The following is a 26,527-nucleotide window of genomic DNA, read 5'->3' as shown; positions in this document are numbered from 1 at the left end:
CTCCGCCCGTCCTACCTTTCAGAAAGTGGTTGATTTTCTGTTTCTAGAGTTGCTGTTCTTCTTCTCTTCGATCTCCCGTTGGATTTGTAGGTGTTTGCAATCTTTAGATAAGCTATCTAGCTGATCTCCTGCTACCTGAAGTAGTCTCAGCCTGCTACTTCTCCGCCATCTTGACTCCCAAGCCCTGTTTTCCTTTTTAAATGAACTTATTTTTGAGTACAATTTTATGTTTATGGGAAAGTGGCTGAGACAGTACGGAGAGTTCCTACCTACCTTTCATCCCATCTGCCCTAGTGCTCCCTTCTACATAACTGTAGCGATTTGCCCAAACAAAACAATACCAAGCAGGATTGAAAGTTGTCTGTTTATGGGTGCCAGAGAACCAAGCCAACTCACACCATCTTCATCTTCCTCCGATGGAAAATCTAGTTGAAAGTTTGGTTGATGGACATTTGGAGCACGTTCTTTTCAGACACCATGATTTTGTGGATTTTCCGGGCAGAGCACAGAAATCTATGCCATTCAGAATGTTCTGAAATTTATCATTCACCGTTGACTAACAGAGCTGTGGGACTCTTTTTACTATGAACAATAACGTTTCTACATGCCAAGGGCATTCAGAGTTTTGATTTTGAAGGGCTCTGGAGCCTGGAAACTCCGCTGGAGGATTTAATCTCCTGTGGTTCCGTTTAATCCCTCACTCTCCCCTCGATCAGGCCGCTCACTTCCTGGGGTTAAAGGGCAAACGTGGGAAGTGTGCCTAACATCATCCTTAATAGGAAGTAACATGCCGTTAGAAGAGAGCTATCATCTTTCTCTTTCTAAATTACAGCTTCCCCACTGATAGCCTGATAAAGAAGCATTTGGTCTAAAACGGTCTTTTCCTAGAGCAGAGTGGAATTACCTGGATGACAGGACAGGATAGTGTCAGAGCAGTGACCCATGGTCTGAGCATGGAGCTCCTTGTGCCTGCTCCACTTCTGATCAGCCCTGACCAGGGGCTTTGTGTAAGTCCCCTCCTGTCTGGCGCCTCATTTCCTCATCTGCAAAGCAAGGGCACTCCCAATGATCTCTTTCCGGTAGGAGATTTTTCTCAGTGATTTTCAAAAACCGATTTTCTTGGAGTTGATGGATATGTTTATGATATGGATTGTAGTCATGGTTTCCTGGGTGTATATATATGTCAAAACTTATCAAAGGGCATATTTTACATACAGGCAGTTTATTGTTTGTCATGTATATCTCAACACAGCTATCTAAAAAGAGATTTTATCCAGCTTCTAGAATGATGAGGCAAGAGAAAAGACAGTGGTCTGTTCTGATAAAAATCTGTTTCCATTGTCAGTAATAGAGAGAAATGAACAGTGCTTTCTGGAGTTTCCTTACAACCTCCTACTAAGGTTTGTGTTTTCTCCTTCTCCGGTTTCTATTTGTTATTTAAAAGGACTATTTGCATCCATTCTAGGGAATGTTCATTCTGCTCATCCCAGGCATCATCCTTGAAGTAGACTGCCCAAGACTCAAGAGTGTGGGGTCCAAGCTTCTCTTGGATGCCCATTGCGGTTCTACATTCATTTCCAATATCCTTTTCAGGAAGAGAAGAGAATTGTCATTCCTCTAACAAAATGAATGCAATTCATTGGGTAGTTTGTTTGAAATCATGTTGTATTAGGGGCGATAAAACAAATTCTCCCAGTGGAACTTCACAGCGTGACGTGTGGGAGAGGAGAGGAGCTGTGGGAGGCTGCGTGGAGGTGGTGGTCTGCTCTTCCTGCAATGTGCCCTGGAAAGCATCCTTTCCCCGACTTCTTCCACTCTCAGCCAGGCACCGGTCACTCAGCGCAGACTCGAGATTCTCCCACGGAAATACTTTTGAGCCCCGCTCACACATTCACGCACCACTTTAAATCAATCTGGATTTCTCCCAGAAGCTCTTTACCTGACTCTTTGCTTCCAGGGTCCCTGCCCTGAAGCCCACCCTGCCAGATTGATCATTCTCAACACTGCCTTCTTCAATCACTTGCAAGCTCAGCAGCCTCCCGAGGCTATTTCCCCCTTTCATCAGGGGTAAACTCTACTTGGACCACGAGGACTTCATTAGCAGCCCTTCTCGTATCTTTTCCTGTTTCACCTTTCTCGCCATGCCCAGTGGCCAGAAAGGTGTTTCGCCATGTCTGCCCAAGTGGGGCAAGTTTCTGCCTGGACCCAATCACGTGCCCCATGTTTTTCAGTTCCGGACCTTTCTCATCTCTTGCTACCACCAGCTTGTCCTGAGCAAATTCTACCTGCTTTAAAACTCACTATGCTCAGACCCCATCTTTCCCCAGAAGCTTTTACTGATTCTCCAAGTACATTCCAATTTCTATGAGTACTGTTTACTTGCTGGGAGCAGGACACATGAGGATGAATTCCGGCCTCTGTCTCTTGGTTTCTGTCTTCTCCCTGACACCCAAGAGAATGAAAAACCGAGTTGATCCAGGAGTTTCTTAAACCGGAAACACCATGCTGGATACATTCCCCCTTCAAGTATGTACTTAAGAACTCTAACCCCTGGATTCAAAGTGTGTGTGGAGGAAGAATTTGATACACAGAGGACAGAAGAAAATTTCCTTGTGTCTGTTTGTGGTTGATTCTTGCTGAGCTGGACATAATGTGTGTGAATGATTAAGTGCAATAAGGTATGATTTCTAAAAATAGGTAGTTCGATCTTTCTCTTCTGCAATGGAGAACAAAGTCAGATTAATGTAGACTTATGTTTATAGACAAGGAAAGATCACCTTTGTTTAAAAAAACCCTTTGCTTAAAAATCAGAAGATATGGTATCATCTTGTCTTCAAGAAAAAGCTCTAGGGGCGCCTGGGTGGCTCAGTGGTTTAAAGCCTCTGCCTTTGGCTCAGGTCATGATCCCAGGGTCCTGGAATTGAGCCCCACATTGGGCTCTCTGCTCAGTGGGGAGCCTGCTTCTTCCTCCCTCTCTGCCTGCCCATCTGCCTGCTTGTGATCTGTCAAATAAATAAATAAAATCTTTTTAAAAAGAAAAAGAAAAAGCTCTAAAACACGAAAGAAATTTGGAAAGATATATACCAAATGATTTTCTTTGGGTGGAGGAACTACTGGTGATGAAATGAAATACTTCCTTTTTATACAAACTTTCTATAACAAGTAACTTCATTGTCTTAATCAGAAAGACATTTTCATTTTGGGAAAAAGCACAGAAACAAGGACATCAATTTGGTACAAATGCAGATGGATCACTTTAGAAACAGTCCAAAATTGAATATTAAAAGGCCTTCTGTTTTGTTTTATTATAGAGTGAGGACAGGAATGGGCCACCTCTACAGGGAGATTCAGCAGATGTGGACTGAGTGATTGTAGTGTTTCAGGGTAAACATTATAAAAATAAACAAATGAGCAAACTAATGGAATGTGATAGACAGGACGCTGGCGTAATTACTATAAATGCTGTGCCCTTTTTTATTTGTTTTTTTCTTTTTTGTTTTTTGGGTTTTTTTTGGTCAGACACCCAAAAAAGACTTTAACCTCGGAAATATTAATTTGGCTTCTATCACCAGTCAGTTAGTGGCACTTTATGTTCTAAATAATAAACACATGATTTGCCCTTGGTATGCTCTAGCAATTTTGTTTTCCGTCCATCAAAGTTTGTTATCTCATTGCAGGAATGGAAAATGTACGGATTGGACATATCACACAGGTGGGTGTCTACAGCCTTGAGAATTGGACATGCAGGTGGGAATTTTACCATGTGGGCATTGAACTTGAGTTCTTACACAGATCAGCCTCAGCCATGGGCCCTATAAATAAAGTTCGGGAGTCACTGAATTCTGGACTCTGGGAAGACCCTTCACCATGAAGTTGATCCTGGTTTTTTGTGCCCTTCTGGGGCATATCTACTGTCGAGAAACATTTGAGGGGTAAGTTATGCTTTCTGGTGCCTGTTTGAACTTTTTTTTCACCTGATTCAGAGGGTCTCATCGGATAGTTGCAGAATAATGGGTGTAAGTGTACGGCATTTTCAGATTTAGAGAGGGAATAGTGGGAATAAAGGAATGAGTGACCCAAGGAAGAGATGAATGACACCTAAAGGAAAAAACAGAGTGAAATCTGAACACATATACCTTTCTCTCTCCCCCGGTGATCATAATGAGGGATGATAGGCGTCAGTGAAAATAAAGCAGTCTGGCTGATTGTCTCAGTGCATCTCAGTAAGTGATGGTTTCTCTTCCACCACCTCCTCCTGGCCATTCTGGTCTTTGCCCTCCACGTCAGCCCTTGTCCTCCCTACCTGCAGATCTAGCGCCCAGGCCATGTAACCTCATGAGCTGGGAGGACTGGGGGTGTAGATTTCAGCCCAAACTCAACTCTTGTGGCGTCACAGGATTCACCTTTGCTCTAAAGTACTTTGATTTCAAGATTCTGTGAAAGGCTTTGGGCAGCATTTCTTAAAGAGTTCCATGGAATTAAGGAAGTGATCAAGTAAGTCTGGCCCAAAGAAGTTGGTGTCAAATAAACTTGGGAATCAGAGGGTTTAACAAACTGTAGGATTTCTAGTGACTTTTACTGAAATTGTGTGTATTATAAATGTATAAGAAGGGATATAGGTTGTTACATTTACCCATTTTTTTTTTGATCATCAAACTCCTTTCACTTTTTTTTTTTTTTTTTTTTTTAATGTGCTGAATGACTCAAAGGGCTACTGTTCCTTAGAGCACACACCAGGAAATTTAGCCCAAAGCAGTACTTTTCTCAGGGCCTTCCCATTACAAAAGGGGGCGGGGGGGGGGTCTCCTGGGTGTCTGCGCTAACCAAAAGGAATGAGACTCAAATGGAAGAATTTTCAGATCACAGGGCTGGTGTCTCCTTGTAGGCAGAAGAGCTTTGAAGATCTCATACTCTATTACTTAAGTATTTTACTAGCATTCATTGGAAATGCATGGCACTTGGTGTCAGAAGACCTGGGTTCTGGTCCTCGTATATGGCTCTTTGTACCAAACCTTGCCCTGATGCACAAATGCTCAAGGCAATGACTCAGGAAGTCAGCCTAGTTGGAGAAAGGACAGAGGAGAAGAAATCTCCTGCCAAGGAAGGGTTATACGAATCCAGATCTACTCCCCCACTTATTTCTAAGGATATGTGTTTGCTTGTTTTGCAACTTCTCTTTCTCGCCAAGGAGTCCTTGATATCCTTTATTCCTTATTATACATGTGTACGGGTGTGTGTGGAGAGCACAGCATGATTTTTCAGGGTCCCCGTTGTCTCTGGCATACCTCAAGCTTATGCCACATGAATGGGGTTTGGAGATGGAACTCTAATACATTTCAGTTAACAACAATAAAACATGGTAGGTCTATCCAGATGTGAATTCAATTTCTTCTTACAAGCACCAACTTAATGATTCCACTTAAAAAAAAAAAAAAAAGAAAAGCAAAAAAACCTCATTTCTGAAAAGCAGGAACAGACAAGTTTTAAAAGGTATTGCTTTATGACCAGCAGGTGTTATTTTATAAATAATCATTAGCTAAAGGAAAGGTAACTTTAATGGCAAGCTTCCTGCTAGGAGTAGGTACACCTCTCAATTATTATCTAGATACCATTTCCTGGGGGGGAAGTAAAGCCATTCTACCAAGTCCTCATTGTGGGGATGTGGGTCAGTATACAATTTATTAGTTTCTCAATTGTCAAAGAGATTATTAACTGCTCCATTAACCTCATACATGCAGGGAGTAACAGGAGCAGAAAGCAGCAGGAAACAGTGTCCAGCTTTTGCTTTTAAGGTCATGTCTGTGGTTAATATTCTTAGGGACCAGGTTCTCGAGATCTCACCAAGGAATGAAGAACAAGTAAAACATCTGGTGGAATTGGAGGCTGAAGAACATCTTCAGGTATCCATTCTAAAGGGAGCTTCTGTTTCCCAAAGTGACTACTCCACAGTTAGACACGATGATTGGGATCTCTGACTTTGGACTGTATCTCATCTTTCCTGACATAGTGTGGAACACTAACTCGCGGAGCTGAGATGCAGAAAGCTTGGGCTGTAGTTCCGACTCTGTGGCACTGGGGAAGTCACCTACCTTCCCCGTGTCTCTTTATCCCATTCAGTATAATGAACATAAACATACCATTCTTCTATCTCACAGGTTTATCGTAAGAGTGAAAAGAGACTGAATGTGAAAGTTACTTTGAAAAATTGTTGAACAGCTTTAATGCATTATTTCCATCCTACGATAATATACAGTATTAATGTTCTATTATGAAATGAATTAGATTGCTTGAATGTCAACTGTTAAAAAAAACTGCCATAGTTTTAAATAATCTTTGCCTTCTGCCAGTTTTAATATCTAAACATGGTTGGGGGGGGGCAAATGATAGGACACAAAGGCCCCGGCTTGGATATTTAAAAACCCTTTTGCAATATCAGAGTGATTCTGCAGTGATTCTAGTCTTATGGGCTGGAGGTAAAATAGATAAAAATTGATTCCTGGAAACCTGTCCATTTCCCTGGAATAACCCTCTTATTGCCTCGGCCTTTTACCCCTTCCAGCTTGATTTTTGGAAATCACCCACAACCCCAGGGGAGACAGCCCATGTCCGAGTTCCTTTTGTGAATGTCCAGGCAGTCAAAGTTTTCTTGGAGTCCCAGGGAATTGCTTATTCCATCATGATTGAAGATGTTCAGGTAATTATCCCACCAACCATCCTTCCAGAGTCTCGCTGGTTTACATGAACTGAAGATCCATCCTTTTTTGTCCTTGGATACCCTCTGCCAGGGAAAAGGACCTGTGGGCATTGCTAGGGCCTTCCTGGAGTCTTGACTACCCCTGACACTGACCCTCTCCCTTTTGCATTTGGCATAAGTGCGATATGGTAACTAAAATCTTAAGGGAGGGTGCCTGGGTGGCTCAGTGGGTTAAGCTGCTGCCTTCGGCTCGGGTCGTGATCTCAGGGTCCTGGGATCGAGTCCCACGTTGGGCTCTCTGCTCAGTGGGGAGCCTGCTTCCCTCTCTCTCTCTCTGGCTACCTCTCTGTCTACTTGTGATCTCTGTCAAATAAATAAATAAAATCTTAAAAAAAAAAAAGGAAATAAAATCTTAAGGGAGAGGGCAGAACAGAACCTTTGACATGAAATGTAAAGTACAAACTGAAGAGTGTTCATTTAAGTGAAAGCAAAATGTTTTCGTTTAGTTTTTAATTGGGGGTTAACTTGGGTGCTGGTTTCCCAGAAGGGTAGGAGAGCCATAACACAACCACGGGACCAACTGTCATCCTATATTTGCAGCATCTGGCTGGCCAGAAGTCCCGTTAGTGCCTAATCCCCTTTCAAGATGTTTCCAGCATAAGGGAAAGGCATGACCCCAGAGCCTGTATAACAGGAAGAGGATGCTTGGGACCGGGGACCTGAGTGTTAGCATTTCCCTCACAACTGTAGATGCAGATGGATTGCTGTAAACTAATCACAGGTGTGGCTGGTTTACCTTAGGTTCTGTTGGACAAAGAGAATGAAGAAATGTTACTTAATCAGAGAAGACAACGGGATGGTAACTTCAACTTTGAGGCTTATCATACTTTGGAAGAGGTAGGTGTTTCAAAATGAACGCCAGAGAAATGGGCCGTTTTCTCCTCTGATGACAAGGCTTTTACTTGGACCTGGTGATTTAATGGGAAGTATTCTCATATGGTTTCCTAACTTCTTCAGTTTTCTCTAGGATTTCACAGCCAGTAACAGTGTCACTGCTTCAAGGCAGCACCCTGAGGCCCACTGGCCCATCCCAAGAGCCATTCCATTATTTGGAATTGTCTGGGAGTGTCTTAAGTGGGCACACAACAGCCTCTTCAGCTGTTGAGCCTCTCCTGTCAAGGCCCCTCTGCCGATTTCTGACCCATGCTGCCCACAGAGCCATTTGAGAGCAGTGCTTCCTGGCTGCCATTGATGATGGAATCAGGGGCTTCCCCAGCACCTCTGACTTTCAGCGGAGGGTTGGGTCTCCCAACCTGACCAGTGCTCTGAGACCTAATAGCAGCAAAGTCTTGTGAGGTCTCTGCTGTCTTTCCTGAGTTGTTGGTGTGAAGAATGCTTCCTTCCTCCAGCTGGGTGACACACTGCCACCTGGCCATCTGCTTGCCTCTTCTTGACATAGAGCTTTTCTTGGGTTCACGGGGGTCCACTTGCCTAAATGATTTGGAGTGGGGGAATGGAGGGGAGGAGAGAAGAGATGGGGTTTGGAGGATAACAGAGGGAGGTGAAGGAGTAGCACAGAGCCAGAAAGGAGGAATCTGGTGGGTACTCATCCCCTAAGCCAGCAATTTTAAATGCAGAGAAGTCTGAAACTACCCCCCCCCCCCCCCCCCCCGCGATTTATTTGGTGGCAAAAGCTAACCTGACCTAAACTCATCTGGGGGCAAACTCTGACCTAAATGGACTTGCTACTCATTTGTTTTACTGCCAGAAATATTAATATCTCTGAATATGGAGCAATGCCACATGTATAATACGCAATATAGGCTTCCTCCGACTTTTTTTTTTTTAAAGATTTTATTTATTTATTTGACATAGAGAAAGAGAGAGAACAAGCAGAGGGAGCAGCAGAGGGAGAGGGAGAAGCAGGCTCCCCACTTGAGCAGAAAGCCCAACGGGAGGCTCCATCCCATGGCCCGAGATCATGACCTGACCTGAAGGAGGATGCTTAACCCACTGAGTCACCCAGGCGCCCCCTTCCTCCGACATTTCTTTAAAAATCAATCAATCTATCTATCTATCTTAATTTGAAGTATGTATAGCTCCTAAGGGTTTCAGATAAGGGGTTACGAACCAGTACAGAGAATGAGGGATACAGGGCGTGAAGAAAGCAAGGGGCTTGCCCGCTCTCCTTGCCTGGCCTCTCCAATTGGCGTCTGTGTCCCGCAGAGAACAAGCGCTGGCAGCGCGGCTGGAGGGGCCCTTTCCATGCCGGCCACTCTCCAGACACGCCCAGGCACGTCCCAGGCTCAACCAGGGCCACAGCTTGGGTGCCCCAGCCGCGCAGCATTTCAATCAGCCTCGCAAGTAGGAGCCCAAGGAGCTGGGGACAGAAGTGCCTCAGAGGCCACCTCCCCGTCGCCCCGGGCCTCAGTCAGCCCCGATGTCCGGCCTCCAAATCCACCTTTGGGGGTGGGGGGCGCTGCCATTCGTGTCCCTCTGCTAATGAGGCGAGCAGCTCTATGGCCGGGGAAGCTGCCCGTCCATTCTGGGCTGAGGAGAGCCACAGGCAAGCCAGAGAAGTGCCATTTTGTTGGAAGCACGAAACTGGAACGAGCCGGCTCCGCTGCCACAAAATGGCTTCCCCCTCCCCAGCCCCTGCGGACGCCCGGTGACTCATCATGTCTTCGCTTGGGGGTCCATCGTCCCCATTCCGACAGCATCCGCCGCGCTGCCCTCTCCGTTCCCGGAGGGAATGAAAAGGGAGGCGAGGGAAAAAGTCACTGATGGTTGCATCACATCATCCATTTCCAAATGTCTACTTATTCGTCTTACACATTTCAGATTTCCCAAGAAATGGATAACATCGTGGCTCAGCACCCGGGTCTAGTGAGCAAAGTGAATATTGGCCATTCTTTTGAAAAGCGGCCCATGAACGTGCTCAAGGTACACAGGTGCAGCTGTGGGTTTTCCTCCCGAGGTTTCTAGAATCTCGCCGCTCCCAGGCGGGCCGTCAGTCCTAGCTCTGCCTGCAGAGCGGCTCCTCCCCCCACCCCCCACCCCCCACCCCCTTTCCCTTTTTTCCTCCTAACCGGTCCTTGCTGGTTTTGAGTATCCACCTCCCCACTACCCCCACCCACTCTTTCTTTTTCCTTTTCTCTATCCTGCGCAAGCTGACGCAGGTCTGCAGGAGTGAATTAATGCTCTCATCTTGATAGATTCGCTCGCAGGAAACCAGAGGCGAACTCGCCAATAGGAACAGAGGAAGGGGGAGGCAGTGTGGGCCCCAGGGCGAGGGGGGCGGATGGAGGAGGTGACGGGGGTCCCAGGGCGAAGCGGGGCGGGGGTGGGGGGCAGATGGAGGAAATGACGAGGGCCCCAGGGCGGGGGGATATATGGGGGCGGCGGTACGGGCCTGGTCCTGAGGTGGAGGCTTTGGCTGGGGGTGGTGTGCGCCCCAGGGGTGAGGGGGATGTTGGATGTAGGGGTGCTGGCCTTTGGGTGAGCAGGGGATGGGGGAGGTGTTCTGTCATTAATCAAGGTAGGAGTTCTGTACCTTGTTTTCTTTTTCTTTTTTCTCTCTTTTTTAAATCGAGAGATTAAGAAAAGGAAAAAAAAAAAAAAGCGCCAAATACTTGCCTGAGCTGCATTTCAAAACAGAAGCACTCCTGCAGTGTGCGGGAGGAGGACAGGGCATCTAAATTGCACAGGCAAGTGCCCAGAAAACAAAGGCATTTGTTCGCTAGTTTGAAAAAGGTTAGGGTTTTACTCCAACCTGTAACCTCTGACAGTCTTACTGCTGGTAGTTTCAAGCTTTTTAACTTTGCCCAGAAAAAGAGTGAAATTTATTTACTGGTTTTCCTAGAAAGAGTTTGTGAAAGAGGGGAAAAAAAAAAAGAAGAGAGAGTGAGATAATGTCACAACTCCCTACTAATTTTGGAAATGTTATGGCTAAGAACCAACGGACTCTTTGGGACAGATGGATTTCTCCATAGTGTTTCTCCCAAAGCAGGCTTGAGAAAAGTGGTTTGCCTACTTCATGACACAGTGGTACATTTGCTAATACTTACTACCTTATTTAAAAAAAAAATTTTTTTTTTTTCCTACCGTTGGGCCAAGAATTCCCAGATTCTCCTCCCACTTGGATTGTCTTGGCCTTCTCTTCTGCAGGGTAATTCGTGGGTGAGAATGTTATGTGTTTTTGAAAGTTCCCTGCTTTCTACAATTGAGCTCTTTGGAGGAAAAGACACGAAACACTTATAACTAAAACTCTCGAAGCCCATGAAATGTAATTTTTAGCAAGGATTTGCATTTCTCATTTACCTTATCTCCTATGTTTAGAATGCAGCACAGAGATAGAAGTTGATGGTGCAAAAATAATCTTTTCCTCCCCATTTACTGATCCAATTGGCAAAGCCACTCTTCCAAATAAAACTGAGACACTTAGATCATAAAATTTAAACTCTGGAAAGCACCTCCAGAGCCTACCATCCTGTTTTTATGAAGGACTTGAAAGGTTATCACAAGCATTTTTATTACAAAAATAACACAATCATTGCAAAAATTGGAAAATAGAGAAACAAAAGAGGAAAAACATCCCCATATCCCTAATTCCACGACTATGGGGTGATAGCTGTAAATATTTTGTTGTATGTCTTGCTATTTCTTTCTTCCTCCCCCTCTTCCTTATTCTTATGTATTTGTGTGCGTACATATGTATGCATACATGAATTAGCCTTTCAAGAGAATCAAAAAGGCTTCCTACTATTTTGTAATCTATTTTGTAAAAATTACAATTGATTTCATGTCACTACATTATCTGTACCTAGTTTTTACAAACATCGTAGGAGAAAAAGTCTATTGCCTCTTGTTAGCCTGCATTTAAACTTATATTAAAAGCGGGGGACCAGAAAAAGCACGTGAAATAAGAGTTAATCCATAGCATCTCTGTCTATACCTCCTCCTCTCTCAATCACATCAAGTACGGAAAGAGGGACAGACAAGGCCCTAGGGGAAAAAAGTGGGGACAGGAGCCCCTAGCCGTGGAGCTGTTCACATTTCCACACTGTTTTACAGTTCAGCACCGGAGGAGACAAGCCAGCCATCTGGCTAGATGCCGGGATCCATGCTCGAGAGTGGGTTACACAAGCTACTGCACTGTGGACAGCAAATAAGGTCATTTTCCCTAAAATTCCTCCATTTATTTTGGCTTTCTGGGGTTAGGCCTCACGTAACCACGCAATGGTCTTTGTGGTCCTAACGGCTGATGTTCTCGGCAAGCCTTTCTTTGCATAGGCCTATTGACCTTTTTTGGGATTGCCGTATTGCCCCAGCCAGCATGCTGGGACTGTCCCCGGGCCTGCTGGCCACCGTGTGCTCTGTTAACAGAGAGAGCCAGAAGAGATTGGGAGGGTAGTGAGTACGGACCCCAGGAGTCAGATTTCAGCCTAAGAACAGACTAGAGAAAAATTGTTTTGCTGCCTCCGGCCCTGAGGGCTGAGGGACCATGTTCTAGGAAAGCTATACAATCGCCCATGGGGCTCAGAGGGAAAGTATAAACAGGTGCTGGGAGAGTTTACTTTGCCCTACAGATGCAACGTGAAATTAGTTAAGGGTTTCTGGGTTTTTCTGAAAATGTTCCAAATCTGATTTTGAAGTCGGGAGTGTCGCAATACCTTTCTTCCACATGTGCATTGGAATTTAGAGTCAGGACAGTGGGCTGGGTGTGACCTAGTCTGGTATTGCTTAAGTAATTCAAAAATGACACGCTTTAAATCAGAATGTTAATTCATGAGCAAAGGAAATCAATCCACATCAGATCATTCAAGCATGTGCAACCACGTGCACACCGACTGATACATTTTTCCCTTCAATTAAAATGCAGTTACCTTTAGGGTATTATGAAATGGATATTTAACAGTTGAATAATAATGCCTTAGGATGGCTGAGCACAGGAAATGAATAAATTTTAATCCAGCAGAAACTTCAACTCCACTGCAATTGATCGCAAGGAGAAATTTAATTCCCCAAATGGAATTTAACCGGCCCTCTGTATCTTCAGAAAAAGTCTCTACACATTTAAGTAATCTGTTGTTCGTCGTGAGTACTTTTAGAAAGCTAGCCTCTGTGATGATGAAGGAAAGCTGAAAAAATGTCTTTGGTTCACAGATCCCTATAAGCCACATCCACCATTGCAAAATGCTTCCCCGGAATGAATAGAAAGAATTCTGCTTTTGAGAGAGAATGGATAAGTGATATCTGAGTTTTACTTAAGATAAGTGAGTTATTCTGACTGGAAATAAAAGTACAGACGCTGGCGTATTAAACACATGAGCACTGCAGGAGACTGGGTTGTAGTCCTGCCAAGTTCTCATTAACCAGCAGTGGTATCTAGTTCATACCTGGGAAAGAAAAAAAAAAAAACCACATTGCCTTAATACTCCATCCTGTGTTCCCTGTGAAAGGGGAGTGTGAAATTGACATCTGTGTTGTCTCTACACAGATTGCCTCTGATTATGGAAATGATCCATCCATCACTTCCATTTTGGACACGATGGATATCTTCCTGCTGCCCGTCACAAACCCTGATGGATATGTGTTTTCTCAAACCAAAGTAAGCCTAGGACCTTTTTCTTCTTCAACAAGAATTCATGGAAGTGTGTTGGAACTTAAAAGATAAAAGTAACCTTTGTGGTCTTGATTTACCGTAAGTGGAATGTGGAATTTCTCAGTAGTGGCCCGGAATTGAGGCGTATAGTGGACTTTATAATCACCTGTTATTCTGACACACGAGGTCTTTACATATTGCCTCCGTCAGAGCCCATTTTAGCTGTTAGGCTGGGCTATTAGAGCTCAGTGTTCACCGTGAGTCACCTAGGAGATTTGTTCAAATTCTCTCTGTGTTTTTTTGTGGTGGGATTGATGGAAAAGAGGAGGCGTATGTTACCTGCTGACAATTAGATTGCAGTAGGATTTGGGTAGTCAGTACAATGCATTTAGCATTTTACTTACAATCTGTAGAAGAAATCCTCTGTAATATCACTAAAAGGAGTTACCTAGATTTTTTCCCCCTTTAAAATCTTATTACAGAACCCCATTGTGGTAACTGTGACCCCACATATATTCAAAGTGAATCAGAGCTTCAAGTTTATTTTTGCAGAGAGCTGAGTACGATAGTGTTTTCAACGTGTGTTCAAAAAGAACTCATACAAATACTAGTACTCATCTCATGAGATATCCTATGAATAGAGGGTTCCACAGTCAAGTTTGGGAAATACCGCCCACCGTATCCCTTTCCTGGAGTGGCATGAAAAAAACACGAAAGCATTAAGAAACTCTTAGAAGTGCTGAAGTACGTTAGCGAATTTAGCTCTATGTTTTCCTGAAATATTCTATCACAGAACTCTTGCTCTCTCCCCACTTGTTGTTGTTGTTGTTTTCTTTTTAAAGATTTTATTTACTTATTTGACAGAGACAGTGAGAGAGGGAACACAAGCAGGGGGAGTGGTAGAGGGAGAAGCAGACATCCCATTGAGCAGGGAGCCTGATGTGGGGCTTGATCCCAGGCCCCTGGGATCATGACCTGAGCCAGAGGCGGACGCTTAATGACTGAGCCACTCAGGCACCCCTATTTTTTCGTATTGTTAACACTGAATAGAATGGGTGTCCTATGGAAAATAGTTTGCCAGGTATTTGAGAAGGTTTGAGATTTGAGAAGATGGGGGATTATTTACTTTTCATTTCTGTGAGACAACAAAGAAACTCCTCAAAGAACACGCAGAACCCCGTAGGACTGTTTGACACCTCTGTGGGCAAGGAAATTAGTGTCATTCCAAAGGGGCCTTCCCAGGAGGGAGCAGGGGAAACAAACGGGATTTTAAAGGGACCATCTCATCAAGGCCGAATGACCGTCTTTCTTTTTTTTCCGTTTTCTCTTGCGGTTGAATTTAAAAGAATCGTATGTGGCGGAAGACCAGGTCCAAGGTATCAGGAAGCTCCTGTGTTGGTGTTGATCCTAACCGGAACTGGGACGCAGGTTTCGGAGGTGAGCGAGGGGACCTCGCCCCCAGGGATGGCCCAAAGCTGTCTGGCCAACTAGCTGTTTTGCAAGGGCTCTGCAGGGCTGTCAGCCTGCTAAGCCCATTCAGGATTGAATCCATTTAAAAACCTATTTGAAAAACACTTAAGTAAATTCCATTCACAGGCACGCGGCGCTGTCACACATCTCTGAGCAGCATTTAATATATTTTGTCTCACATCTTAGTTTTCCCACAAGCTGTAGCCCAGCTCAGCTTCGCTTCTGAGTCTTCAGAACAAGACTTGGCTCCATGGAGAAAGGCCTCAGGAAGCCCTGAACCAACCACTAGAGGGGGTTAGGATCTATTCAGAGGAGAAGCATTACATCATCTCTGGATGTTTCGAGAAAGAAAACTAAAAAGAAGTACAAATAGGATTAAGACATTGATTTTCAAAACAGATTCAAAGAGAAAATACTGGCTTGCTGCTCGGGTTTTGTTGACTTGTGGCTCTAATTTTTGGGGTTTCAGTAGCACCCTGGTTGGGAGGCTCCTTTATGCTTTTAGGGACCAGTTAAAACTCCTGTGTTTCCCTAATCACAGAATTGAAATTTGCTTTTTCCTCACTAGGTCTGGTTGCAGTGAGGTTAGAAACTGTCTTTTTCACTGCACTGTCGCTAACACCTAATACGGTGTCTGGAACATAGAAGGCAATCACTAAATATTTGTAAGACAAATGAATTAATGAGAGTTATTCAACCAAGAAAAAACCCACTCGGGAATTGTGGCAGGATATGGATGAGTGGCAAGTTCATTCATTGCTTTTATAATAGTTTTTTTTTAAGCGTAGGAAAAAAATAATCGAAGCATCAGATCCAAAATACTGAACAATGCCCAGGAATTCAATGTCAGGTATTTTTTTTTTTCCTGAAATATTATGGTTCTTACTAAATAATCTTGCAACGAAGTCACAGGTTGTATTTGTACTTTGTCTGTATCATTTAGGGACCGTGGGGAGTCCCAGCCCCTCCCGATCTCCTCGAAGTTTCTCTAGCATTCAGAGCCCTGGCCAGGCCACAGTGGACCACTTTGGTGGTCACGAGTAACTCCGGTTGCTGAGAAGATCAAGGCCAAAGGTGGCCTTGTTGGCAAATGCAGTTGTGATTTCCTCACTGCAGAAAGGGTGTCAGAGGTTCCTTGCATTTGTGGCTTTGTGATTTAGAAGTACAGATGCATAGAATCTTCTGCTCTTGGATGCGAAGAATTGGAAGAAATCCCAGAAAAAGAGCTTGCTCAACTCCCACCCAATGCAGCAATTCCATCTATAATGTTAAATCTAGCTTTTCTTCCAACAACTCCCACAGAGAGGAGATGATCTAATTTGATAGCTCTTTCTGCCATATAGAGGGACCATCTTTCTAAAGAAGAGAGATGCCTCTAGAATCACTTCAGTTTGGCCTCCTGTGCCCTTAGAGAACACCTCCATCTAATGCAGGGACAGTCTTGCTGACTTCCAGAGGAGGAACTCCGTGACGCATGGTACATATATCCATACAGCATCTCCCTGAAGCTTACTGTTCCTACTGGGCTTCTTCTGTGTCCCATCAGGACCTGGAGCCAGCAGCAACCCTTGCTCTGATTCCTATCGTGGACCCCATGCCAACTCTGAAGTTGAAGTGAAATCCATAGTGGACTTCATCAAGAGTCACGGGAAGATCAAGGCCTTCATTACCCTCCACAGCTATTCCCAGCTGCTCATGTTCCCCTATGGGTACACATGTACCAAGTCAGATAACTTTGATGAACTGGTAAGTTTCCAAAATGTCATTTCCGCTCAGCCTTGAAGGTCCACTGTGTGGACAAGTAAGTTTCAGTCATAGAGCCTGGTCCCGTGATGGGGGCGGATTAGTGACAGGTTACAAAGATGAATAGGTCCAACCACCGAGAAGAGTGGGACACAGGCAGAGGTTTCAAAGACTGGTTATGGATTTTCCCAAATTAAGTTTCCTTGGGAAATAGAATTCACGAAATCACTATTGTCTTGATCTAGATGAGCGGGAGCCTCAAAGGGACCGTAAATTCCCAGGACGCACTTTCTGTTGCTTAGGAAATAACTACTTGAAGATCTGTAGTTAGATGCTGTCAGATGCTCAAAGCGAAAGAGTACTGTCTTCCAGCCTTACATCTTCCTGGTGTTTTCTGCTCTGTGACCTTCTGTCCTGCTGCACGAATGAACACTCCCTTCCCTCACTTGCTACCTTCCATCATCTTTCCTGTCTCAGGAATGACAGGGACCTCTCAGAGGGCTCCTTACAGGCGTGTATGAGCTATTCCCAGTTGAGGAGAATGTGCAGTACTCCCAATTTGGCTTTTAGGCTTGGTTTTTGAGACCCATATGTTAGAGATAAACCCTGAGATGGGACCTTTTGGTCAGTTTACTTTCAAATACGTTAATGATCAGCAGCTCCTGGCAGAAATGGAATAAATTATTCCCATTCAGGTGTATCTTTCATCTCATCCATTGGATGTTAGCCCTGTAGGGCAGTGCTCAGAGTTTTGATGGTGAGTAGTACCACTCAAGGCCAAATCAAGGGAAAAAGAACTTAAGATTGAAAAGAACCTAGAAGGTGCTTTTAGTAGACTTAGATGACCTTAAATTCTCCAAGCCTGGTGCTCACATCTCTGCCACATAGTCATCCAGCCTGTGTTTGGACAGTTTCCTGCCTCCCAAGGGCTTCTGTTATGTGTTGGGGCAGGTGTGATTGTTTGAGTTCTTCCTTACAGAGAGCCCAAACCTGCTCCTTAATGGTTTTTACCTGCCAGCCCTGGTTATCATCTTGCTCCCTTTGAAAAGAAGCAAGTCCATTAATCATTTGAAGACCAGTAACCTGCTTCTTCTAGGTTTTTCTGTATCCCTACAGCTCCTTCAAACACTCATAATGTAGCGCCGAGTTCCCTCACCATGCTGTTTGCTGTTTTCCAAACATGCTTTGGTCAGTCTCTGTTCTTCAAGAGTAGCTCCCAGAAGTGAGCATAAAACCTGTGGGTCAGCCAGCACAGAGGGGAGCATGGCCATGGCTGCCCTTCTCCAGACCGTGTACTTCTGCTTAAACAGTTGAGGGTCACATTAGTTTTTTGGCAGTAGCCTCGTGCCGTTGACTCATGTTGGGCTCATTGACAACTGAAACCCCCAGGCTCTCTGAGGATTCTGCTGAGCCAGATTTCCCCCATCTGGTAATTGTACAGTTGTTTTCCTGGACCCAAGTTCAAGACCTTACATTTATCCCTAGCAAGGACAGTAAAGCCTCAATCAGTCAAAATTGGAACCCTCAAATAATGGAAAATATTTTGCTGAGCTCTACTTCTTGGAAAAAGAGACAATCATAGGGAGGTAAGCCAATGTAGGGATCTAGCAAAAAAAAAAAAAAAAAAAAAAAAAATCAACTTCCCCGGTACATCCTGGGGTCAGTACGTATTCTCTTTGGCCCCTTACTTCCACCCTATTTCCCTCCACACCCTCAACAAGGAAGGATGGTGGCAAAATCATGACCCTGGTTTATTTATTGCAAACACCTGGATGATCAGACAAACAATGAAGGTCTTCGTGTTGTATTTTCGAAGCCAACAGAAGTGAACTAGTGTTGACTTCTCAGTGAAAATGACTGAAATGAAAGGGCATTGTGCTTAAGTCTACATTAGCCCGAGGGTCTAGTTAATCAGAGGGCCCCGTTCTACATTCTGCACTTGGGCATTTGATCTTCAAGAGGCAAGTGTTATCCATCTACCTTTCCTTGGTTCTTTCTAGAATGAAGTGGCCAAAAAGGCTGCCCAGGCTCTGACCAGCCTGCACGGCACCAAGTACAAAGTGGGACCTATCTGCTCAGTCATCTGTAAGTATCTAATAGGTTTTCACAAATGACCCACTAAGCAGGCACCATGGGATTTTTGGGCCAGAGCCTGTCAGTGCCCCGATATGAAATGTCTAGGTCTTCGTGCAGGCGCTCAGCCCTATCCCCGTTTCCTGCCACCAGGTACTATGTGGTATCTGGAACAAAGAACTTCCTAAATACTTGAGCTGTGTGTGTTCCTCTCTGCTTCTCCCGATCCTTCCAGCTCTTTGTCATTACATGGAAACTTTTTGCCTAAAAACAAGCTTTTGTCAAGTCTTAGTCCTGAGCCATCACTTTTATTAATTAATTATTCCTTTCTGGGCTGAGGGGTTTCCACCCTGAATAATGCCATGGACTTATTGTGGGGGCAGAATGAGGGGTGACTCTTTAAAAGGACCCAGATATTTTGGTGGGCAGACTCTATTGCAGCCATTTGTGCATGTAGAATTTGGGGAGACAAAGGGGAGGATCAGTCAGGAGTACTTCCAATGTCAGGAACAAAGCTGGGGAGCCTGCTGTCAGACTTTCTGAGACTCACCTCTCCCATGGTGGATTGGGATAGAAACAAGAGACAACTACAGTGCCGTGGGAAATCCTAATGCACCCATGCAGATTCTGAGTCCCCCAAAGGAGTCTCCCCACTTCCTTAGGGGCAAACCCAGAAACTCAAGAGCCCATGGTTGGATGCCCAGGAGTCTCCCTGTGCTCCCACGCCCATGGACCCTTTGGAAACAAATGCCTCTTACAGGCACACGCTCTGTTCAGCACCCTTTTATTAAGCCTCTACTATGGGCTAATCATTATGCCAAGTACTACAGACATAGAGAATCCACAGAAAACTCACTGTTTAATGTGGGAGATGAATAGGAAGATGAATGTCGGTATGCTGTGTGCTGTAGTAGGCTATACATGGTACAAAAGTGTTAGAAAGTTGGGAGGATTTGACAGTGGCAGAATCAGGAAAAGCTGCATGTGGAAGCGGGCAGGATTTTGATGGCTGCTCACCAAACAGCGAGAGGAGGGGAAAAAAATGGGCCATTCCCACTCTTTAACAGTACAGGCAAAGGCACAGAAGTAAGAAACTGCATGATGGACTCTGCAAACCACAAGGAGGTTTGGGAACCCTGGAAGAAAGTAGGAACAAGAGGAGGGAGGGTTCAGGTTTTTGGGTGCCATGTTAGGGAGTTTAAATCTTGACCCACAGGACCCCGGAAGCCACTGGAGAGTTTTCAGCAGGGAGTGAGTGTGTTGAGGCTCCTAGCAAGAGTGTGGAGGCTGGATAGTGATGGCTGGGAGTACAAAATTCCTGCAGGAAGAGGAGGACTTGTTCAGGGGAAAGTGGTGGTCCACACTAGAGCAGTGCCGTGGAGGATCTAGGGAGACATGAAGCAGGGAAAACCAAAAGGCTTTGGTTATTCATTGGATGTGGTAGAGTTTCTCACCGAAGGTCATTGAACAGGGCCGTTAACAGAGGGACACCTCCAGGAAGGTGAAAGGTGGTGGGTGGAGAGAGATTGAGTTCAGCTCTGGGGAGGGTGAGGCTGAGAGGACCGTAGTGTTTTCAAGTGGGGACATCCTGTAGGCTGTGCACCACTTGGCCCTGGGCTTCTGTGGAGAGAGACTTAGGAGTAGTTGACATTAAAAAAAAAAAAAAGTAGTTGACATAGAAAGGATGGTTGGAAGGAGAGAGCAAGGACACCACTTGGAGTAGGAAGGGCCCTGGATGGAGGAGGGGAGCAACCTTTCAGACAGCAGAGGGGGGTCATGAGGGCGGGCCACCCAGCGGGGCTGGGCAGAGGGGCCAAGAAGCTTATGTTTCAGAAGCCAGGGGAGGAGCAGTTTTTGGAAAGGAAGCAGCGGTTAATGATGACGAAAGGCTATGAGAAGGTCAACTATGACAAGGACAGAGTATTTACCACTGGATTTTTATCACTGGCTTATTGGGACTTTAAGCAGACCATTTCATAAGCACGGTGAGGGTCACGGGAGGAGGACATGGGATGGGGGAGAGCGGAGGTCTGGAGCCCACGTGGACCCCCTTTGGAGGAGCCCAGATGAGAAGGGAAGGAGAGAGAAATGGAGGGTTTCTTTTCCGAGATGAGAGACTTCTTTATTGACTGTGGGAAAAGGACCAATAGAGAGGGAGAGGTGGAAGACACAGGAGAGACAAGAAATGAGCAAGGCAGTGCTACTGTGGAGTGGGGGAGAAAGGGGACAAGAAGGAGTCAAGTAGGGGTGGGTATATCAGGCTTGAATAGGAGGAGTGAGTCTGCAGATGGGCTGGAGGCACCAGGCGCAGCTACATGGGGGTGGAGCGTGGTGGGAATCCAAGGGAAGGCACACTTGTTAGTCATGGTTTTCTTAATGGTAGTCTTGGAGAGCGGAGGAGCAAGAGTTCACCTAGCATATCTAGGACAATCAATGGAAATCCCAGAACTACTGATCATGATTATGGTTTTTCTTTTCTTTCATTTTCTTTTCTATTTTTTTTTTTTTTTTGCCATTACGAGGCATTTAAAAGAGTTTATAGAAAAAAGAAATCTAATGAACATCGCATTTTATGTTTCAATTTCTTTAGTAATTTTGTTGATGAACTCAAATATATTTATCTAGTTGTTATCAATGTGTGTGTTCCATTTGTGTCCAGCCTTTTTCAGTTGATGTTATTTCCTGCACATGTCTATGCATTTCCACTCTAGGTATTTGTTATTCCAGTAGATTGCTATATCCTGGTTATTGGGCCTTTATATTGTTTGCTAAATGGTGCTACTACATGTTGGTGCAAACATGTTGGTATGGACTTCTTTTTCTTTTAGATGATCCTTTTGGTGTATATTCCAAAGGCAAGATTACCAGGTCAAACGGGATGAATAGATTTGGAGCTCTTGTTACGTATTTTTTAACCTATTCTCTGGGAGGGCTGATCTGCTTACAGTTGCCCTGACCTTTTAAACCACGTTCCACGTGGGATTGTCCTCCCTTTTGGCAGAGGAACCCCCAGGGAGGAGGGCGCTCTGACTAGTGGCACTGGGGAGGAAGGCCATGATGGCCACTTAAGGTCAAGAAATGCATGGTTTCTGAGTTGGGCAGCCTCTGAGTGGAGGCTGGTATTGAGAATGTCAGCAGAATGGCATCCTGTGCTCTCCACGTGGGGTCTCAACCATTTTATTACAAGGATTCTGGTTTTTCACCATTCTTATCTAAGGCATGTCCAAGTGAGGTACACCTTGGAAGGCTGAGGTTTAGTGTGCTTTACTTGGTAAGGTTCCAGATATTCCTAATAAGCATGTATCAGACATGTGTAAGGTTTGCCATCTGATCTGTTGGAACCTGACCATTAATGGTCAAGCAAGTTCGGGCTCCATTTTTCCCAGAGCTGACTCTGTTATCCTTGATTCTGGCCTCACGCCAGCTTGGACAAGCACTGCCTCTAAGAACAGGTCCCAATTAAGTACTTTTTGCCTCCTGCCCTAGATTGGTATGTAGCTCTGGGCTGAACACCTGCTTTACTCCACCCAAGAGGTGGCTGGACTGCTGTGGTGGGTGAGACATTTCCTGGGTAGTTTCTCATCTGGAAAGGGCTCTGAGGAGCTGTGCTATGATGGACGAAGTTGTCACTTGAGTTCTTTCTCAGAGAGGTGGAGGGTGAAAAAGACCCAGACGTTGGGGATGGACGCCTGGTTTTGAGTTATAGTTCTGCCACTTTGGAACCAAGTGATCTCAGGCAGGTCACTCATCCTTCCTTGATTTTTTCATCTGTGAAATGGGTTGTCGAGAGTCTCAAAAGATAGGATGTAGAATAAAAGTGTTTTCAAACTGTAAGGCGCTGTATAAATGTTTCTTCTTAGTTTGCTGCTGGATTACTCCCCTTCAGGTACCTCTTACCTTCCACATGGTCTGACTTTTTTGATAGGCTCCTAGTCATTTATTCATACTGGTGCTTATAATCACAACTGAAATTTATTGAATGCGTATCCTACATACTTTATCCCAGCTCCTTCCCTTAATTTTTCGGAACCTCAGTTTCCTTATCTGTAAAATGGGAATAATACTAGCACCCACCTTGCTACCCATGTGGGGATTAAATAAACTGATTTAACATGTATCTAACATATTTAGTAAGTGCTCAAACAAGTGTTGGAATCATACACACAGTGTTCTCCCACTTAACTTTCCCTATGAAATAAGTACTGTAGTATTATCCCTATTTGACAGATGAAGCCTTTGGGGTTGAGAGAGGGAAGTGCCTTAGGTGATCCAGCTAATGACTTGCAGAACCAGGATTCAATCTGAAGCCAGCGTTCTGTCTACCATGGACCTGTTAGTGAGATAGGCTGTTGGCAGGTAGCGTAAATTAGGAAATTTGGTACCCAGGAAGATTCAGTTCAAGTCAGCAAACATTCAGGTGAAGGCAAAGACACAAATCACAGACCTTTATAGTGTTAATTTATAATATTAACCACTAATCCTACTTCTTCCTGGTACAACACCCTTGTCTCCCGCAGGTCTCCCGCTGGTCTCTCCCACTCTTCCATCTGACCTCTCCCTGCCTTCCCTGGGAGGGACCTAAGTGCCCTCCATTGCTCAGCTCTTCTGAGTCATGATTGCCATAGGTCTTTGTAGGTTAATGCCACCTTCCTTCATCATCTGTCATGTCAGTGGCCACACGTTACACAGGTGCACATTACTTTGTTGGTGTCACCCATCGTGTATAGGTGCTGGGCATATTATTTGATAGCAGAATAAAACCTACTCCACCCTTATGCTGAAAGTTTCCTGAGGGCAGGGGTCAAATCTCTTACTCTATTGTTTTTTTTTTTTTTTTTTAAAGATTTTATTTGTTGATTTGACAGAGAGACACAGCGAGAGAGTGAGCACAAGCAGGGGGAGAGGGAGAAGCAGACTCCCTACTGAGCAGGGAGCCTGATGCAGGGCTTGATCCTAGGACTCTGGGATCATGACCTGAGCCAAAGGCACACTTAACGACTGAGCCACCCAGGCGCCCCTCTTACTCTGTTTGTAATCCCTCCTCTCCCACAGAGAAAACGATGTCTGCATCTAGCACTCCTCTAAAGAAGGAAGTGGTGTGGCCTCCTTCAGGTGTAGTAGATGCCAATTAGGAGAGCAGGCAGGATTCCAAATGGGTGGGTGAAGCCAGAGGCTCCTAAGAGTGCCAGAGGAAGGCTAAGTATAGCGTCCGTTTGAATAACACCTTTTGCTTTTCAAATTAATCTTGTACTTTTTCATGAGCATGACCCCCTATGAAGCTATCCCTGCTCTCAAGGTCCACACAGAGGGGCCTGACTTATCTCTGGTAATGGTGAAACCTAACACAGAAGTTATGTGTCTGGAGATGCCAGCGGGAACAGCATAACCAGACTTTGTTCTCATTTGCCCTTCAGACCAAGCCAGTGGAGGAAGCATTGACTGGTCATATGACTATGGCATCAAATACTCATTTGCTTTTGAACTGAGAGACACCGGTCGATATGGCTTCCTCCTGCCGGCCAGTCAGATCTTGCCCACAGCCGAAGAGACCTGGCTTGGCTTGAAGACGATCATGGAGCATGTGCGGGACCATCCCTATTAGGGCTCTGGGGAGTAAACACCATTAAAAGCTCTTTGGTTTGAAGCAGAGTTGGGTTGTGATTATTCCGTTTTCTAACCCTGATCTTGGAGGACTATTTCTCTGATTTATGTTGCCCTAAAATATAACAAGCCACTGAGCTGTACCCCTTCATCTTTAAAAACCACGAACAAAACCCATCCTGAGCAAAAAGGCTCCCAACATCATTTAAAAATTTTAAAAAAATTGTGGTAAAATATGCATATCATAAGATTGATCATTTTCACCATTTTTAAGTGCACAATTCAGTGGCATTAAGTACAGTCACAAGGTTGTACAATGATGACCATCATCCATCTTTGGAAATTTCTCATTATCCCAAACTGAAACTTTGTACCCATTCAGCAGTAACTCCCCATTCTCCCTCCCCACAACCCCCGGAAACCTCCATTCTACTTTGGGTCTCTGTGAATTTGCCTATTCCAGGTACCTTATATAGATGGAATCAGATAGTATCTTGTCCTTTTGTGACTGGCTTATTTTACTTAACAGTTGTTAAGTTGTTAAACTTATTTTACTTAACAAGTTTCATCCATGTTGTGGCATGTGTTGGCCCCTTCACCTTTTTTTTTTTTTTTTTTTTAAGATTTTATTTATTGGGGCACCTGGGTGGCTCAGTGGGTTAAAGCCTCTGCCTTCAGCTCAGGTCATGATCTCAGGGTCCTGGGATAGAGCCCTGCTGAGCTCTCTGCTCAGCGGGGAGCCTGCTTCTCCCTCTCTCTACCTGCCTCTCTGCCTACTTGTGATCTCTCTCTGTCAAATAAATAAATAAATGAAATCTTTAAAAAAAAAGATTTTATTTATTTATTTGACACAGAGAGATAGAGAGAGATAGTACAAGCAAGGTGAGTGGCAGGGAGCGGGAGAAGCAGGCTCCCACAAAGTAGGAAGCCTGACGTGGGGCTCGATTCCAGGAACCTGGGATCATGACCTGAGCCGAAGGCATGTACTTAACTGACTGAGCCATCCAGGCACCCCACCCCCTCACCTTAACAGAGTAACATTTTAGAGCTAGCAAGTGACTTTCAAGTTTCTTTTTTCTTTTTTTTTTTATGATTTTATTTATTCATTTGAGAGAAAGCATGAAAGAGAAAATGAGACCTGAGAAGGTCAGAGGGAGAAGCAGACTCCCCATGGAGCTGGGAGCCCGATGAGGGACTTGATCCCTGGACTCTAGCATCATGACCTGACCTGAAGGCAGTCGCCCAACCAACTGAGCCACCCAGGCACCCTCGAGTTTCTTTATTCAATAAATACTAATTAAACAACTACATCGTGCCATACATTATCCTAGGTACTTACGTATTCTCTGGTCCCATTGTTGCCTTTGGCTTTTTCCCATTTCCCATTTCTGCATTATAAAAACTAGTTGGGACCCAAACCAATGACACTCGTTCCTCTTGGTTGCCCCATCAAACCTGGGTCTCAGATTCTACATAATTTCTTTTTAGACATTGACTTCCATTAGGGATTGAGATTTTCTTCCTCTTGATGGTTTTCTATGGGAAAAGAAGGTGGGAAGTGAATGCCAGCTTGCCTAGAATTCTGGGTACTTGATTCTTTAGTTCTCATTTCTTGCAGATTCAGCTCCCATCTTTTCTTGTTACTAATTTCAAAGCTGAAATCGATCTTGGATATCCATTGTTATGGACCGGGGTGTGCGTAGGAGTTCAGTTTCAGTGCTGCAAGGATGAAAAAGTCCTGATAAAGCCCCCAGCTCTATGATTCCTGACAAAGACTCTCCTTGACTCAAACTTACTTGGACTTCTCTGAGCCCCCTTTTTTTTTTTTTTAAGATTTTTATTTATTTATTTGACAGAGATCACAAGTAGGCAGAGAGGCAGGCAGAGAGAGAGAGGAGGAAGCAGGCTCCCTGCAGAGCAGAGAGCCCGATGTGGGGCTCGATCCCAGGACCCTGGGACCATGACCTGAGCCGAAGGCAGAGGCTTTAACCCACTGAGCTACCCAGGTGCCCCCCTGAGCCCTTTTTTTGACTAGGCCTTGTCCTTGGGCCCTGTCTAAGTCAGTCTTAGCAAAGAATCCTAAGTCATCCCCCAGTCCTTGATATCAAATTGAATTCCTCATCTTCCACCTTTGATGACTACTTAGTTCTTGGTCTGCCTTTGGCAAGAACCCTGTGAGTACAGTTAAACAAGAAGCCCCCTACCCTTGATATTTTCCCTTAGCAGTATTCCATCCACTGACCCCCTCACTCTGCTGTCTTCACTGAACTTGGAATTGAACACAATTACTCTCCTGTTGCATGAACCCTATTGTAATAATAAATGAATAAAGTCTTCCTTAC

General features: G+C 44.8%; 1 protein-coding gene across 1 annotated transcript; it reads left to right on the top strand.

Moving 5' to 3' along the window:
* The first annotated feature begins 3,824 nt into the window (after positions 1-3,824).
* Positions 3,825-24,318, top strand: LOC111151955 (carboxypeptidase A2). The gene is made up of 11 exons (XM_022510199.1): positions 3,825-3,932; positions 5,819-5,900; positions 6,560-6,694; positions 7,496-7,591; positions 9,536-9,637; positions 11,768-11,866; positions 13,194-13,304; positions 14,645-14,735; positions 16,315-16,514; positions 18,512-18,596; positions 23,999-24,318. The coding sequence occupies exons 1-11, from the start codon at positions 3,868-3,870 to the stop codon at positions 24,184-24,186; spliced, it is 1,254 nt and encodes a 417-aa protein (XP_022365907.1). The 5' UTR covers positions 3,825-3,867; the 3' UTR covers positions 24,187-24,318.
* The last annotated feature ends 2,209 nt before the right edge of the window (positions 24,319-26,527 follow it).

Source organism: Enhydra lutris, unplaced genomic scaffold (genome assembly GCF_002288905.1).
Source record: "Enhydra lutris kenyoni isolate GAN:26980312 unplaced genomic scaffold, ASM228890v2 scaffoldscaffold27, whole genome shotgun sequence".
Classification (NCBI taxonomy): Eukaryota; Metazoa; Chordata; class Mammalia; order Carnivora; family Mustelidae; genus Enhydra; species Enhydra lutris.
Note: the sequence above shows the minus strand (reverse complement) of the source record. Positions and strands in the feature narration are given on the sequence as shown.